General features: G+C 42.2%; 1 protein-coding gene across 12 annotated transcripts in view; it reads left to right on the top strand.

Moving 5' to 3' along the window:
* The window catches only part of ACSL6 (acyl-CoA synthetase long chain family member 6), a 78,137-nt gene that overhangs the window by 26,679 nt on the left and 33,723 nt on the right, over positions 1-17,735 (top strand). For 11 of the 12 annotated variants that reach the window (XM_081851057.1, XM_081851065.1, XM_081851064.1 and 8 more), the window contains 2 exons: positions 13,842-14,062; positions 17,503-17,617. In XM_081851057.1, the coding sequence (XP_081707183.1) occupies positions 13,842-14,062; positions 17,503-17,617 (336 nt within the window). Of the gene's footprint in view, positions 1-8,791; positions 8,811-13,841; positions 14,063-17,502; positions 17,618-17,735 lie in introns of those variants that run through there. The other variant, XM_081851067.1, reaches the window with a different exon arrangement.

Genomic DNA, 17,735 nt, shown 5'->3' on the forward strand with positions numbered 1-17,735 from the left:
GCAATTCTTTCTAAATAAGATGCTAGTTAAATTTGCCAGTTCCACATTGCCCCGAAAAGCACCAGTTTGCAATGGTAAAGGTTGGAGTCAGTGCATTTTTTTCTTCAGATAGCTGCAAAGGGAAATTGAGACTGAGATGCAAAGTTGGAAGTTCATGTGGTGTAAAAATCCAACTTCAGTTTCATTACCCCTTTAGAGTGGCAGTGAATACTGCCAGTCAGAGGAAGACATTTTTTGAAAGGATACTTTCCTACTGATGGTTTTTATTTCATCGTAATTTAGCAGCGTGTGAAGGAAAGATCATGAGACTTGCTGATTCTTTTTGCAGTTGTTTCCCATCTCTTTTGGCTTCTGCTCAATGCAGTGAGAAGATGGGTGCATTTATATGTCAAGCTGCTGTTCCCAGGGTTCCCAAGAGCATATTATGAGACAGGATGGCAGGCTACACTGTTAGATAAACTGCTTCCCAATCATTGCCTCCTTCACTTGACTTTGAATTATAGGCTGCTTTGGGAGCGAACAATGTATGGAAACCCCTCCCCCCAAAGTAGATTTTATTTAACTTCATATATCCTGCCTGCTTTTAATAGGTGTGGGAACCATCTGGTGGTGTTAGTAGGTTGTTGCATATCACAATTCTATGAGCAGTCTTATTTTAGGTCCCATTTATTTTAGTGGTAGAGGCCTGAACACATGCTTACTTCTCCCATTAAAATAAATGAGATTTAAAGGTGCTCCCATTGAAATAAATGAGATTTAAGAGTGTGCTTGAGATTGGAAGTAACATTTACTTTGATGGAATGTCCACCAAGTCAGTGAAACACTTGGAATATGTTTAGAATTGGGATGCAAGTTAATGGTGACATTCCATGTGAGGTTTTCAATATCTGTACTTTGTGTCCTGGGTGCAATGTTCTCTTGCGCAGCCCAGCGCAACATTTGCTTGAAGGTAACGTGCATGGATTTCAACTGGAAATTGCTTTGGATAAATACGTTTAGGCTTGCATTCTTCATTATAACCATAAAGGTATTTTGGATTGTAGTAGGAAATATAGGATTGCAGAGGAGCCATAGGAAGACCTACATGGCAATATGCTACATAGCATCATCAGCATATAGGCCACAGGTGATGAACCTTTTTCAGCCAGAGGACCACATTGCCTTGTGGGAAGCCTTCTGAAGGCTGCATGCCAGGAGTGGCTGGACTCATAGGCAAAAGTGAGTGGAGCAATGGGTATGGCTCTTACAGTAGGCTGTATTCCAGTTGCACATGAGTTGGAAGCTGGCCACTGTGAGAACTGGATACTAGACTAGATGGACCTAGATGATCTAGCAGGCTTTTATGTTCACACATTCTCTCTCACTCTCTCTCATCCACACCCACCTCTCCATTATTACATTCCAGCCAGGCAAAAGCACTCAAGGAAGAGATGAAGCCGGGCCAATGAGAAGTGTTTTAGGCTTGGAGAGTCCTGACAACTGGATAGAGAGTCCTGGAGGGTTGCATTCAGCCTCCAGGGCTGAGGTTCCCCATCCTGATACAGGGAATTTAATTATGCATTAATGTTTACAGGACCACAAATTCCACAAGTTAAGGGAGCCATCTTTTGAACTCGTATGCACTGTAACAAGCCAATAGATGGCACTGGGAAGAAGTGTAATGGCCTGATCTCACTTGGTATTCAGCCCGAGTGCGGGAAGGTCCTCAGATGTACTGCTGCCCACTCTGCATTTGCGGTGTTGTGTGGGAAAGTTTGATTCCCATTTCTAGAAGATAAATGTAAAAAAACACACATGAGCAGTATATTTTTATTTGGATGAGAATATAGAGGGGAAGTTTATCAGATTTGCAGGTGACACAAAGCTGGGAGGGATGGCTAACATTATAGAAGACAAAAATCAAGATTCAGAATTACACAGGTATACTGGAGCAGGGAGCTAAAGCAAAAATGTTTACATTCAGGATAAAAAAAATATAAGGCCCTGCATTTGGGTAAAAATTAAACAAAAAAGCAATGCCACAAATGTAAAATGGGGAGACTTGGCTTGAAAACAGAATTGTGAAAGAGATCTGGACATCTTAGGGCTCATCCACACTTGTGTTCTCATGATTTCAAGTTACTGGTTGGCTCAGAGGGTGCCCCCCCCCTACTTTCCCAAGGAAACCTGCTGTTTTCTGCTGAATTGGAACAAACGTCAGTTGGGTTTTCTGCAGATTGATGTCTGTTATGATTCAGCAGCAAACAGTGGGTGGGACAAAACAACAACAACCGCACCTTTCGGAGCCTTGGCTTGAAATCACAGGACAAAGAATGTGTGGATGGGCCCTTAGTGGATGTAGCTGAGCATGAGCTGGCAGTGAGATATAGCTGCTAAGAAGCATACAGCTTCTGTTGCTGCTACTACCACCCAGGAGGACTCCCCTGCTCAACGGCTGAGGGCCCCAGTCCTGCCACTCACCACCTGGCCTAGGGACCTGATGGGCTCTATAAAGGACTACTGCTGCCACTGCCACTGCTGCTGCTGCTGCTGCTGCTGCTGGGCAGAGAGGGCTCCGTTTTGTTTTGTTTTTTCTTTAAATTGCTGTTATTTTTTACCTATGCCATTTTAAACTGTGCTGTTAATGCTGTCTTCTTAGTTTTAGATTTTGATTTATGTGGAAATTGTTTTCCATTTGGTTGTGTATCTTTTTGATGTAGTTTATTTATTGTTTATGACATTTGTGATTATGTAAATCTTGTCATGTTGTAAACCGCCTTGAGCATTGTTTTTAACTGTGGAAAGGCGGCATACAAATTAAAAATGATGATGATGATGAAACTGCAATCTTAGGCCTCTATGGCAGGAGCACAGTGTTCACATCATGAGAAGTAATAACTTTGCACTATTCTGCCTTGGTTAATCCATATCTTCAGAACTGCGTTCAGGGGTGCCACATTTTAAGGATGGTCACAGACCATTTGGAGCATGTCCAGGGGAGAGAAACAAGGGTGCTAATGGGCTAAAAACCAAGTTCTGTGAAGAACAATTGAAAGGTCTGGGTGCATTCAGCCTGGAGTAGAGTGGAGACATTACATTGGTCTTCAAATATCTGAAGGTCTGTCATGCAGAAGACAGAGCAGACTTTTTCTCTGTTGTTCTGGAGGACTGGATTAGAACCAATGGGTGGAAACAGCAGGGAAGCAAATTTGCCTATGTGTTAAGAGAAACATCATAACAGTATTTGACAGTGGAACAGACTGCTTTGAAAAGTGATGAGCTCTTCTTAGCTGGAGCTTGCTGCTGTGCTGCTGTCCAGCTTGAAGGCTTCCCACAGGCATCTGGTTGCAAGAACATGCTGGACTAGGAGGGCCATTGGCCTGGTTCATCTTGCTCACCATTTGGTCTTATGTTCAGAGGCCAGACAGCCACCTGTCAGTTGCATCTGCATTAAAGTAGGGAAGGGATGGGGGAATTCTGTTCAAGGCATTGTTGTCACCTGGTGTCATTACGATTATGACTAGGTGATTGACAGGTAGGCTGCCTCATCCACCTGCCCAATTTGGGCCTTAGGGAGACAGGATCTTGGCCCAGCAGTCTGAAAATATTTCCCAATCCCCTTGTAAGCAGTAGCATATAGAATACACACCAGATTCTGACCGAGTGTGCTGTTTGTGTTTGTATGTGGAAAATGGGATCTGCAAGTCTTGCAAAGTTGCCTTACCTCTACTAAGAGTAGAAGATTACATCCAGGGTAGGCAACCTAAGGCCCGTGGGCCGGATGGCGGCCAATCACCTTCTCAATCCGGCCCATGGATGGTCCAGGAATCATCATGTTTTTACATGAGTAGAATGTGTCCTTTTATTTAAAATGCATCTCTGAGTTATTTGTGGGGCATAGGAATTTGTTCAATTCCCCCCCCCAAAAAAATATAGTCCAGCCCCCCCACATGGTCTGAGGGACGGTGGACTGGCCCATGGCTGAAAAAAGTTGCTGACCCCTGGATTATATAATGGCAGCATATCATCTAATTTTTGAGGGTGGAAAAGAGGCTGAAACTTTCCAATGGCAATTCTGTTCCAGTTCTATCTGCCAGAATTGGCTGTACCTACCCCATTTACTAAAGCAAACCTGTAATAAAATCCCCCCCCACTTTCTTGCCTATTTTAAAAGGGCATTTTACTCAGTGTCCTGGGTATAGCATTCACTGAGGAAAGAAGTTCCATTAATTAGTTTCACCTTGCCAGCTATGAGTGTCTGGTGCAAGACGGTATCATGGTCACTATGACTGTGCAGAAAGTGAGTAGCTGCATGGTCAGCAGGCATGCACAGTCTCTTGCCCTGCGAAGTAAGCCTCTGAGAGGCCAAACAATACCTGTGTTCCTTTATCCAAGTGTCTGGTGGCCCCCATTTTGATGATGATTGTGGACTACAACACCTATGTGTGCCTGGATGCAGCTTGCTAGTTTAGTGGGGGACTCTGACTCTTAAAGGTTAGCATTAGCATGCTAGCTTTGTTATTTTTCTGTTCTGTACTTGAATTCCCAAAAGTATCCTTCCTTACACTGTTAGTCTTTTATCTTTTTACTGGTAATAGGTTCTTATGTTTATGCTTCTAACCTCCTTAATAAAGTATTGCATTTATCCTGGTGTGGTTTCTTGAAGTAAGCCTGGCTCTAAATCTGGTACCTGGCTGCCTGGTGCTCCTGAATAATTTGTTTGTTTGGGGCTTAAGAGATAGAGAATGAGTAGACGGTTTGGCGCTTGTCTGTGAATCCCAAGGATGTCCAGAAACAGTCTGGGGGCACTAACAGGGATGATGGCTGTACTACGTGGCAGGGTTGGTTTTCACCCTGGTTATTCAATATCCCATTACAGCTCAGGAGATTGGCATCCAGGGTTCGGGTAGAACATTCCTTGGGGGTGGGGGCATTAGCAGCTTTGAGTATTCATTCTCCCCATTTCTTCAAAACCTAATTTCTCCTATCTCACCTGTTGGATGCTGCTGCTCTCTGCTAGCTTGACTCAGATGGAGTTATTTTTGTGTTGTAAGTATTGGGCCATGTCCCAAAATGGGGCTGCAGACTCCAGGCCGACTCAGGACGGGGTCATTGTCAAGCTGCTCTTAGATAGAAAAATCAAGATTAACCTTTCAGTGTGTTGTCCTAGTCAGAATATCTGCGAGCCACACAAATGAAGAAATCAGAATTGAACTGGAGAGAATAGCAGTACAAGTAGTTTAGAAGTATTGATTTTAAAAATATATTCCAAAGGTGGGAAGAGAGAATTCCAGGTTTGTTTGCTTTTAATATAAACATTTGTTTTAATTCTATACCTAATCTCCTTGGTTTATTGACAGCATTCCACTACAGAGTTTTCTCCTTTTTCTTAATTGTGTGCACAGCTCCCTTTATTTATTAAATTCTGGTCAAAATATGTCTTTATATGGCTCCATGTATGAATCTATTAGCCCATGCAATTGATCGACCTTGACTTCATTTGCCCAAGTTCATTACTGACTCATCAGAATGAAAAAGATGGGAGATAGTCATAGGTGCTGAACTATTCAAAGCTTCAAATGGGAAAAAAAGAATCTGAATTCTTATTTAATTCAGTGGCAGACATGCCTAGGATGTTTGCTTTTCTCCCCTCCCAACTGGCACCACACTAGAATATTTCCTCCCTCCCCAACAATTTTAAGGGGTGTGTGGTAAACTAACTGTTCTCGAGGTTAAGCACGTAAGGAGAGCCCTGCTGAATTGGACCAAAGGCAAATCTAGTTCAGCATCCTGTTTCCCACAGAGGCCAACAGGATGGCTATGGGAAGCCAGGACAGCAACATAATAGCCCTCTCCTCTTGTATCCTAGCAACTGTTATTCAGAGGCACATTGCCTCTGCCCCTGGAGGTAGTGACTTAGCAGCCACCCTTTTCTTCCAGGGACATGCCAGCAAGAGATAGTTATGTACCAAGAAGTTACCACCTCAGGGGGATGTTGGATACTAAACTGTAAAATGTAAGCTTTGCTGAATTAATTAAGCAGAGTCTACAATAAATAACTGGCACAGCAAAATAGAAATTTAATATTGAGCAGCGTAATAGTCACTTTTGTTGCAAAAGAATGGAAGAGTTAAACTTGCTTCTGCTTGGGAGAGGGAGAGGAAGAGGAAGTGCTTAGCAGCACACGCATAATAATACTGCAATAATATCAGTCATGAAGAGATGATGGTTTGTGTGCCTGCCCATCAGTTCTATTTTTGAAGCTAATCTCTTTAAGGTACCTACTAACAGCAGCACCTGTGTGTCTCCTGGCACCAAATTGAATAGGAAACAGAAAGCAATTGCTTAAACTGTAATTTAGGCAGTGTGATGATGTTCATGGCTAAGTAATTGTTGATCACTGAACATACTGATATAGTGCTATTGATTGTACACATGGCAATTTACGAAGAACAGGTCTGACAGGTCCCTTACCCAACAATCTGCAAAAGAGAAAGCCACAACAAGAAGAAAAAACTATGGAAGTGGGGACAGATAGAGGCGGAGGTAAACAGAATAAGAATCACGGGCTTATTTTAGCCTCACATACTTATAGTAGATAATTGGGGCAAGGATGTTGTTCTAAATGCTTCATGAAACAGAGGAGGAACTGAGGAGCGATTTGATGGAGGTGAGGAGGAAGGTGTCCCAGAAGTCATTCTGAAAGGCATAACAACCAGCAAGTGAGAAAGGGCAGAGTCATTTTAGGAAACAGGAGGGTGGTAGAATACAATATTAATATTTTGATATACTCTTCCTTATCAATTCAGGTGTGAATGGGATGGTTGGTAACGTACTCCTTACTATACATTGTGAACTTGGGTTCTGATCTCAAGGTACAAAATAGGATGCCTATGTGTTTCCCCTTTAAAACGCTTGGAAGTAGCAACTGGAAAAGGATTGCTTCATCTTCATGTATTTGGGAAGAAGCTGCTGTGTGTGTGTGTGTGTGTGTGTGTGTGTGTGTGTGTGTGTGTGTGTGTAACTTTGTAGCCAACATGTATCATCCTTCTTTTGAATTCTTTTATACTCAGAGATTTCTCATGCGGCTTCTTCTAAATGTGGCTTTAGACCATTTAGTTCATGGTGAAGGAAATACTCATCCACAGGCTGTGCTTGGCAATCCTGAACAAGTTGATTCAGATTTCGGCCCTTAGTTCCTAGCTTAGGATTCTGCCAGCACTGGATTTAGTGACCTCCTCATTATTCTGCTGCATATTCGGCATGAAATAAATATTGCAGTTGTGCATTTGAAACAGATTTGAAAGCCACAAAATGAGGGGGAAAGAGATGGATGCACAGCCCAATTGCCACTGGATTTGGGATGCATTTTCCCCACTATCAAACTGCATGCTTGGACTATCAAAACCCATGTTACCTGAGGAACCTGGCCAATTCACATTTTAGAATGCTTTGCTGTTGTTTTCAAGCAAACTTCTTATTGTCACAGTTGTAACAGATATCTTCAAGTGTGATTACAGGATGTATCCTAAACAGTGCATCTCAAAAGCATCGCTGCGGGTGTCTCAGAATACAAGGCGATGCTGTCATGGCAACAGGGTGTTACTTAGCAAGCATTCCACTTTGTTCAAGCAACAGGGGAAGGGTTTTGAATTTAGAAGAGAGTTATACGCACTCACACTGTTGAAGCTGCCAGAGAGTACATGGCTGCAAATGGGGAGGCATCGAAAGGGATCTGATTTTGGAATCTGTTAGAGAAGGGGATATGAAAGGAACCTTGCATTAGGCAGCAGTGATGAGAGGAAGCTATGAGGGGGAAACCTTGCAGGGGGACAAAAGGTAAGAGACAAAGAGGCTGAGGGCAGCACAGACACATGAAATGCAATGAAGTGGATGCAGAGATCGTTGTGTGAAGTTGATACAAAGGGAAGCAGTAGAAGTTGAAGAATGTAAGAAGATATGGTGGGAAGCAGGGTTGGGGGAGAAATTTGATTCAGTATGCATTGAAAGCTGAATCTATCGAGTTCACACATTCTAAAATAATACGTGAACTGAAACACAGGGCTCCTTTGAAATGTGCATTTATCTGAATTCTGCAATACAGTTCTCCAATCCAACAATGTTTGTATGTCTTAGGGGGAAGTGCATAAAAATGAATGCAAAACATAGATTATATCAGGGGAAATTGCTTGAAAAAATATATACATTGGTCAAAACTGCATATACTGTAAAAATGTGTTTATTGTGAGAAACTTGCAGTAAAATCCTGATGAATTTTCAATTGCTAACTGCTTCAAAATGTGGAGAACTGAATTTGAATGTGGAAAAATAAGAACCAAAAGTGGCAGATCCTTCCATCCTTGGCTGGAAGACTAGGCGGCTTATTTGGGCTCATTAAGGTGTTGACATTTGTATGACACACTAGGTTAAAGGCCATGCTGAATCTCTAAAAGATGCAACTTCACCAAACCTTTCCTCACACACTAGGCTCCTCATATATGCCAGGCTTATTAGAGCAAACAGCTAGGAAAGACCTTTCATAGTGCAAAACAAAATTATATTTTAAAGCTGCCATGGCTGGGGGATTCTTTAAAAACACTGCCACTATCACCACCAACATCAACAGGCCACAGAATTTGTCAGTTTCCAAGATAAGGTCATATTCATGCTGTGCAACCTTTTGGTTTTCATTGTAGAGAGTTTCCAGCACGAGAAACATCTCCTTTCAGTAAAAGAGCAAACAGACTTTCCACCAACACTCTTCTGCCCTGTGTAGTCATTCTCTTCCCACCTACTAAAGCAGAATTGGGGAAAGAGAGCCATCACAGTAGGTAGGAGGGAAATTGTTAATCACACTGGATAAATCTTGTATGTGCAGAGTAGCTGGAAATATTTAAAGAAGTGCCTCACCCTCCCTTGTTCTCATCCTTCTCTGTAATGGCTAAAACAAAATGCTTGTTTCTCCTACCCATGATCGTAGTGCATGTAGTAGTGGGAGACTGAAAGTTCTGTTTTGGATGCTGCAGAAAAGCATGAGGGACTGACAGTATAAGCCACTCAGATTCACTATTCTTGTAAAACAAAGGCATGAGGGACTGACAGTATAAGCCACTCAGATTCACTATTCTTGTAAAACAAAAATGTAGTGACCTCTCCGGAGTAATTTGTGGTAGTTTTATCTTGTGACCCACAGCCTCTGGCCAATGCCATTCCTCTTTGAGCCATGACTCTGATTCTAATTGCCTCCCTGACACATCTGCTTTTTGGGGAAATAGAGCATCCAAAATGCCAGTCATGGCATGCCATTTATCAGGTAGTTTGGTCTGATCATCTGTAGGCTATTTCCTCTCTTTGTCCAAGGACTGGTCCCAGTCTACCAGAAGTTACCAGTGCAACCAAAGAAGACTTCAGGTCTAGGTCTAGGAGTTGCTGGGTCCATGGTAGGGAGGGGCTTGAATAAGGTTGCATCCTTATTCTTTTAAAGAACTCTGTGAAGTAAATGGTACTGGATATCTTGTTTCACACCCTAATGTGAATCCTAGAAGACTTCCACAGTCTCCTTAAAATTCAGTGAAGTTTTTAGTGTTTGATGCCTTATTGTGTTTTAATTTGTTGGAAGCCACCCAGAGTGGCTGGGGTAACCCAGTCAGATTATTATTAAGGGCTTGAGAAATTTGTAGCACTTCTTGAACAGATATCACACTCATTGACTGTTGAGGGGACTCCTTAGATAGTGAAATAGTTTCTTCTGCTCCACATCTGAGATCACTCATCTCCACACTTCACTCAGCGGTCCTCTTGAAGTATGAAAATGAATGCATTGTGGGGAGGAGCCAGTAGCTGGTCTCACCCTTGGTTGTTTGTGCAGAGGCCTGCACCTGAACAATACTGGCAGGGTAAGTTGTGCATAGAGAGCCTACAGGCATTTGGTTTCATCCACATGAGTTGTATGCCAAGGAGTGCCATCGAATCAGGAGTAGCCATAGTTTAATAGTAGAACATGTGCTGTGTGTACAGAATGCCCCAGGTTCAATTCAGGACATCTACAGTTTAAAAAGGATGAAGTAGCCTTTCGATGGGAAAAGGCCCTTGAGAGCTGCTGCATCAGATTATATTGGGTTAGATTACCAAGGATCTGACTCTGTGTCAGGCAGGTTCATATATACCACATTCACACACTGTTTTCCTTGTAAACACCTGCACAGGGCTAAAGCATAGGAGCTGTAAGGTCAGACCACACTTGAGCTATCATTACATCAGTGTAGGTGGGTTTATAGCACCCTCTCTTGCTTGCTGAATGTAATATTTTCTGTTTTGTATAGATGTTGCAGTGCTTATTCAATGGGAGCTGTTGGGAGGAAGGGAAAGGAGAATGTTAGCCGCTTTGAGACTCCTTCAGGTAGTGATAAAGCAGGATATCAAATCCAAACTCCTCTTCTTCTAGAGATCCAGTAGTGATGTTAATGAAAGGCTGGATGTAGAACAAAATAAGCTGATAGGTGACAAGAAAAGTTCAGGAAAGGATTGATTATCACACACTCTTAGGGCTTTGTTTTGCTTGTTTGTTTGTTGAATTTATATACCGCCCTATACCCACAGGTATCAGGGTGGGTCACAGAATAAATGCACATCCTGAAGCAACCAATAACTAATTGTGTGGTTTACGGTGTGATAGCTCAGTCAATAGAGCATGAGTCTTAATCTCAAGGTTGTGTGTTCGTGTCCTCTGGTGGGCGAGAGATTCCTGCATTTCACGGGGTTGGACCTTGTGGTCCATTCCAACTCTACAATTCTATGAATCTATAGGGTGATAAATTTGCGGGAATGAAAATTAAATGCTTTACCAGAGCGATAATAACAATGCATAGAATTTACTTTAACCCAAATCTACTTAGAGAAAATAGGAATCATAATTGTCTGAATCTGTGCTGCCAAATGGTACTGAGTCACTGCTTTAAAGCAGGCAAATTGCACAAATATTGGCTTGGATCCTAAAATATGTGGACATAATGAAATTAAAGGAAGGAAAGTTTCTGGTTTCTTCCTACCCCTTGCAGTGGTTACACCCACAACTCATGTTGACTGTCTATTCTCCTTTCCTTGTTCCATTCAGCTTCTGGGTCTTTCATGTCAGCTGTAAGCTAGGTGAGCTGCATGGTGTCTTATCACTGTTATATGCTCTGCCAATCTGATCCTTCCATTTCTACTACTTTCGCAAATCCCATAAATTCCAGCCCTGCCACTATTGCCAGCCCAAACCTATGGAGAAATTATTATCACTTATAATATTAACAACCTGGATTAGGAAGGTTATTGTTTACAAAGCCCTCTCACCTTTTAATAAACGTGGTATGACTATTGTGTCTCAGCACAGTCTGGCATCATGCCTGGGTGCTCTGCTCTGGGTCCAATGGCTGGCAGGGATCATCATGGCCACCTCTGCAAGCCATTGAGTTTTAATTGAGCCTGCCCACAAACTTTTTACATCAGCAGTGGACTTACTGGGCCTGGGTATGCAAGTTTAAATTGCAACCATCTTCTTCTTCTTCTATTAAATTTGTATACTGCCCTATACTCGCAGGTCTCAGAGCAGTTCACAGGATAAAATCACAATATAAAAACAAAAAAATACATAATCAAAATAAAAACAGGTTCCTTAAAGGAACCTGAGCCTAGTTTTACAAAAAGCAGATGTGATACAACCCTGCTTCTGGCTTGTACCACTTTTGATACATGCTATCTTGCTGTTTGTCATTTTGTTTTGTTTTTGTAAAGATGCCTTGAAGTGAGAGAAGGCATCTAATAAATTTAATTATTTATTATTAATAATAATAGCTAGCTAGTGGGTGTGCACATGCCTGAATATTTCCTGAATAGAAAAAGATAACACATGAACATGGAAAACTAGTACATCAGAAAAAAGACAATGGTTGTTTTTTTCTGTGTGCAGATATTCCTGCCCCCTCCCATGAAATAGCATTCAGGCATGAGAGTTCCCACAGGCAGCCAGAAACTGGGTTGCTACCACACATGTTGTGAGAACATAATCTGCAGTTTTCATACTTCCCCAACTTCTCTAATAGCTTCCTATCTTGTACTTCAGAATGCTATGCACAAAGCTAGAATGAATTCCTGACTTCTACACTTGATTATTTACAAACCATTACACTGAGGGATAAAGCCAAAGAGCTTGGAAAATTTCCAAACAAACAAAACGGAACATTGTGAGCTTAATGAGAGAGAGAGAGAGAGAGAGAGAGCGCGACAGACAGACAGACAGACAGACAGACAGACAGAGACATAGCTACACCCTCTCTTCAAAGATATTCAGAACTCTCCTTGTGGCTGGCAATGCCGTTGGATAATTATCTCTGTTCCATCACTGAACATGAAACCAATGACCCACTGGAGCGATTTGTCATTTCTGAAACTGTTTTTCTGGGAGCTGGCCTTGCCTTCGCTGAAGGGACAAGCGTAGGTGAGCTTGTGGTTGTTGCAGGATGAACTAGTGGGTTTATGTTGGGTGCATTTTAATTGTGTGTCCTCTCAGTAAAGTACTACTGTGGCGCTTCCCTGTGAAATAGATTTGCTGTGGCAGTAGCAGCCCTGTGTCCTGTAGCTCTCTGGAAAGCTATTGTAGTCTATTGGACCTGAAGCGATGGCTGTAGTTTGCCTAATGCCACCTGAGTTTTTCTATATACCAGCATATCATTCACTGCACCAAACAAAACAATAAGCACCCTATGTTCTGATGTCTGTTGGCAGGAAATTAAGCTACAGCTTTATGTTAAAAAAACTGGTTTCTTATAAATTCTTCAAGGGTGCTCAAAGTGGAGGCAAGTAAACAAGCAGGTTTTAAGCATTCTCAAAGATGTACACCGAAAGTGTTATGGCTTTAGTTCTGGTCTAAATTTTCTGTTAAGGGTTTTCATAACTGAGGGATTTGCTGCTTCTCACAGACTTGCTTTTGTTTTCAACATGCTGTGATGTCATGTCATCATGAGGTTGTTATTGAGGCTTAATGATATTTGAAATGAAATCTGTAAGTAAGCACCGAGCCCTTCTCTTGCTGGAAGCAGCTTTTGTGTGGGCATTTTCAGTTGTTTTCTTAATAAGACTATAGTTATAGGAGAGGCGTAGCAACCATGAGTTGGTTGATATATTACTTGGGCCACAGAAAGTGGCATGCTAGTTACAAGTGTCCCATTTCATCCCGTGCACCCCGGAAATATTATGAAGCAAGATGCACTATGGGTGGGTGTCAAGGCCCAATCTGAGTCAGTGCTGGCCGGGGCTGACACAAGACCCTTGACTGCCAAGGAGTGTGGTGGAGTCTCCTTCTTTGGAGGTCTTTAAGCAGAGGCTTGACAACCATATGTCAGGAGTGCTCTGGTGGTGTTTCCTGCTTGGCAGGGGGTTGGACTCAATGGCCCTTGTGGTCTTTTCCAACTTTATGATTCTATGATTCTATGACTGCTGAGGTAAAGGAGAAGACGGCCTTGTCATCTGAAGGGAAAACGTTCCACGTGGAGGGCATCACTACCGAGAAGGCCTTCTGCCTGGTTCCCTGTAACTTCATTTCTCACGGTGATGGAACCAGCAAAAGACCCTCGGAGGAGGATCTCCATGTCTGGGCTGAATGATAGAGGTGGAGATGCTCCTTCAGGTATACTGGGCCGAGGCACTTTAGGGCTTCAAAGGTCAGCATCAACACTTTGAATTGTTCTCGGAAATGTACTGAGAGCCTGGGAAGATCCTTTAAGATTGGTGTTGTATGGTCCTAAAAAATCCCACCTTTGGGGGTCCTCTGTCTTTTGACCCTGCTGTGAACTAATTCATTTTTTCTCCATTGGGTTCTGCAGAAGTTGCCATTTCAATCTTTGAAAAGATGCAAGCGCAAGAGATCCTCAGGAACCTGCGGCTTCCAGAGTTTGAAGACTTCAGTCAGTTTTTCCGAAGTTTGCCGGCTGCTACCTTGGTTGGCATTGGTGCCTTTGCAGCTGTTGTTGCTTACTGGTTGGCCAGCCGGCCAAAAGCAGTGAAACCACCATGTGACCTCCTGATGCAATCAGAAGAAGTTGAGGTGAGTCTTTATGCTCTTTACAAAGAACGAGAGTTGGGCTTTATGAAAAGTTGTTGCTGTGTTTTTGCTGTGCTTTTTTCATTAGTAGGCAGCATGGCTCTTACATTATTGATTTTTTACAATATTCATAGGCAGCAATCTTAAACGTTGTGGCAGTACAATTGATTTTAACAGAATGGCTTGCCCAAAGTGGCTTTTGAGTTTTCCTCTGGATACTAATAGTGACTTTATATTTTCCAAAAGTAAAATCTGGTATTTTAGTACATGGATTCTGCTCAAAGACTTTGTGAGTGAGTTGTAGTGGGTGTGTTAAGGGATGAATATTTCTAAATGTATTGGTCAGTCTGAGATATTAGATTACAGAGCAATTCAATCCACCTTGTGTCAGGATGGGGAGGGAAGGATGAGTCGGATTGAGCAAAAGTATCTCTCAGCCCAGCTCTGCCACAGGCAGCCACTACCAGAGTGCATTGCAGCAGTGCAATCTTGGAAGTCACCTGACAGATATTATGGAGAAATAAAGAGTGTCATCAGCATACCGATTGCAATTTGAATCAATATTCATCATGACTGCTCCCAAGGGCTTTGCGTCAATTCCCTGGGGATAAAATAGCGCCCTGTGGCACCCTATAGCATAACTGCCAAGGGTGCAAAAAACCTTCTCTTCATCTTACTGTCTGGACTTGGCTACTTAAGATAGCTGTAGAAGCACTGGATGTATCACTATGCCCATCCCATGGAGCCTGCCCAGGGGGATATCATGGTTGACTGTATTAAAAGCCACAGGCAGATTGAGAAACAGAAGTAAAGTTGCCCTCCTCTTTTTTCTCCTTTGGTAAAGATCACCCAACAGGATGGCCATGGCCTGCTTGATATCATAGCCTGGCCTGAATGCAAATTGAAATGGGACTAGATAATCCATATAATCCACAAATGCCTGTAGCTGCCCCTAGGGGTAGGTATTTGCAACTGGTTGGTAGTTTGTCCAAGCCAATGGATCCAGGGCTGGCTTCTTTAGAAGTGGGCGCAATATCACCTCTTTTAAGGCAATAGGGACCACCCTCTCACACCACATAGTGTTAACCCACGGTCTGGACCCAACCAATCATCCAATCAAATCCCCTCTGCTAAACCAAGAGGGACCTTGTCCACATCCTCAGTTGTATAAACTTAAACTGATCCCATGAAACATTGGACTGTGTAGCATTGAGTAGTTCAGTTGGAGATACAAGAACAGAGCCAAGGTCACTCCAAAGTTGAGGTATATATCAGAACAAACTTAGTATGACCTGCTTGTCTGCAGATTACTGCCATGTGCGCCTCTCAACCACATACTTGTTTCTGCAGCAAAAATGCCTTGATCCAAATAATTACTGAATATTTCATTAGCTTGGTATTACTATGATATCTTATTTTTTAAAATATGTTTGTTTGTGATGAACAAGCACTTTCAAGAAAGCACTTGCTGGACTGAATTCCAGTTCTGTGGAGCAAAGTGTTTTTTTGTGCTGACCTTCACCGAAAATGATAAAACATGGGATATCTAGCTGCCTAAATATTAATGAAATATTTACATGTTTGTTTTCTGAAAAATGAATGATGCAATACAATCCCCTTGCCATTGTTCTTGTTTGTAACATGCTTTTAATCCTTGGAGACATATTTGTAAAAGCCTAGACAAAGCAAGGTAATTATACTATTGAGATTCCTGTTATGGTACTCAAAAACTCCTCATTATTATTTTATTTTTAAAGTCCTTACGAAAACTTACCTATGGTAATTGTGCACTCTAATCCTTTATGCTTTTGGGGTTACCTAGTGTTATCCAAATATATAATTTTGAGACAGCTGAAAACAAACTACTTGGGCACGGTGGACGTTGAAGTGGTTTTATCACGTGGGCTTATGAGGGATTGCTGAGGCAAATGGACTGCTCAACCAGTGATACATGAAGCTTTCCCCCCTACTCTGAGAAATCACCAAGCAACCATGCAGTAAGCCTAGAAAGACCAATCGGAGAAAGGAATTCAGAATGAAAATACTGAAGGGGCAGAAGTCAACACAGAGGAATAATTAAGAATACATTGTCTCTGAACTGTAATGATGAGATCTAGTTTTTTTCAAGTCCACTAATCACAAGGATCAGCCATACCTAAACCAGGTATTTTCTTCAACCGATCTGGATAAGGATGACCTAATAATAATAATAATAATAATAATAATAATAATAATGTCCAGGCTGATCAGTGGATTTATTCATTTTATTTGAAATAGGAAAGTTCAGGAAAATTTTGATTGAAACTTTAGGCTACTCTTTGATGTATAAAATAAGGAGACAATTAAAATGTTCCCACTACATTAGAAATGAGATAGTAGGCCACCAAATTCACACTGTGCCAGTGTTCAACTACATAAAGAGACACTGTCAAAGGTGAGTAGGGGGAAAGCAACTGTTTTGAAGGTTGAGGCACACAGCTGTGTATAGAACAGTATTCCCCCCCTCCAGTTGACTTCTTTGTGAGTAACATGAATGATGCAGCAAGACTCATGAAATATACATTTAATTCCATGCAAGTGTCCACAGGGAGCATTTCTGCAGCCAGCGGTAAGAGTATTTTGAAAGCACATTGTACAAAACAAGGATTCAGAAAAATCAATATGGCAAAATTGCAGGCTTGGAATGTTCTGTAATGTTATGCATAAACGAAGCATAAATAGAAACTTTTAGCAAGCAATTATGTTTTCACTGCACCGTAACATGTTGCTTTGAAGGTAACACAGACTGATATATCCATCCACATGCTCTCCTACAGGCTGAGGCTCCTGAAAGCGCATGCTTGTATGCTATTTGGCCTTTGAGCGATCATGCTGCCACTATTTATTCTGTAGCACAATCCAAGCATCCGCATGTGTAAGCAGTTGCACAATCTGGGTTTTAAATCAAGCAGGCGGCCTACGTGAGAAGAGGAAACTCTGTGCTACAGACTTTTGCAACTCTTGGAAGAGTTGTTCGTAGAACAGAGATGACATGCTAGAGAGGAGGGGCTTAGTGTCCTCCCCACTCCGCATTGTGTGATTGCTTACACATGAGCACAGCTAAACGCCCAAATAGTGCTACAGTAAATTGACAAAAGGGACGTAGCCAGGCATGTCAACCCTCACATTCTTTAGGATCTTGACAGTCTTGCCAGAAAGACGTGAAAAGGGCGGTGGTGGAGAAACCAGGGACAAGAAGAGATCAATGTGAGCAAAGGAAGCTATATGTAGGTGTAGGCTGCATGTCTGTTTGCACTGGAGATTAAGGAGTGTTTGGCATAGCTTTCTTTATACTGTCTCAGAGTCTGCACTTCAATGGCTTTAAGAACTTTGTCTGAGTAACTGGAATGTGACTCTAAGGGCCAAACTCCTGATCTCCCATTGTCTGTGTTGTTTCACTGTAGGGCTGGGATGGTGCACGGAGATCTGTAATAGGCGACAGCTCCCAACTGCTAACCCACTACTATGATGATGCAAGGACCATGTATGAGGTTTTTAGAAGGGGTTTTAATATCTCTGGTAAGTATTTGGAAGTGTTAATGTGGACTTGTAGATCATAATGTTCATCTTCTCGCCTAAACTTCCTACTAGACCCACAGGGGGCTGTTGGCTCAGTTTCTGTAAGAGGCCAGTTGTG

The sequence above is a fragment of the Podarcis erhardii genome (genome assembly GCF_964252035.2).
Source record: "Podarcis erhardii genome assembly, chromosome: 2".
In the NCBI taxonomy this organism is placed as follows: domain Eukaryota; kingdom Metazoa; phylum Chordata; class Lepidosauria; order Squamata; family Lacertidae; genus Podarcis; species Podarcis erhardii.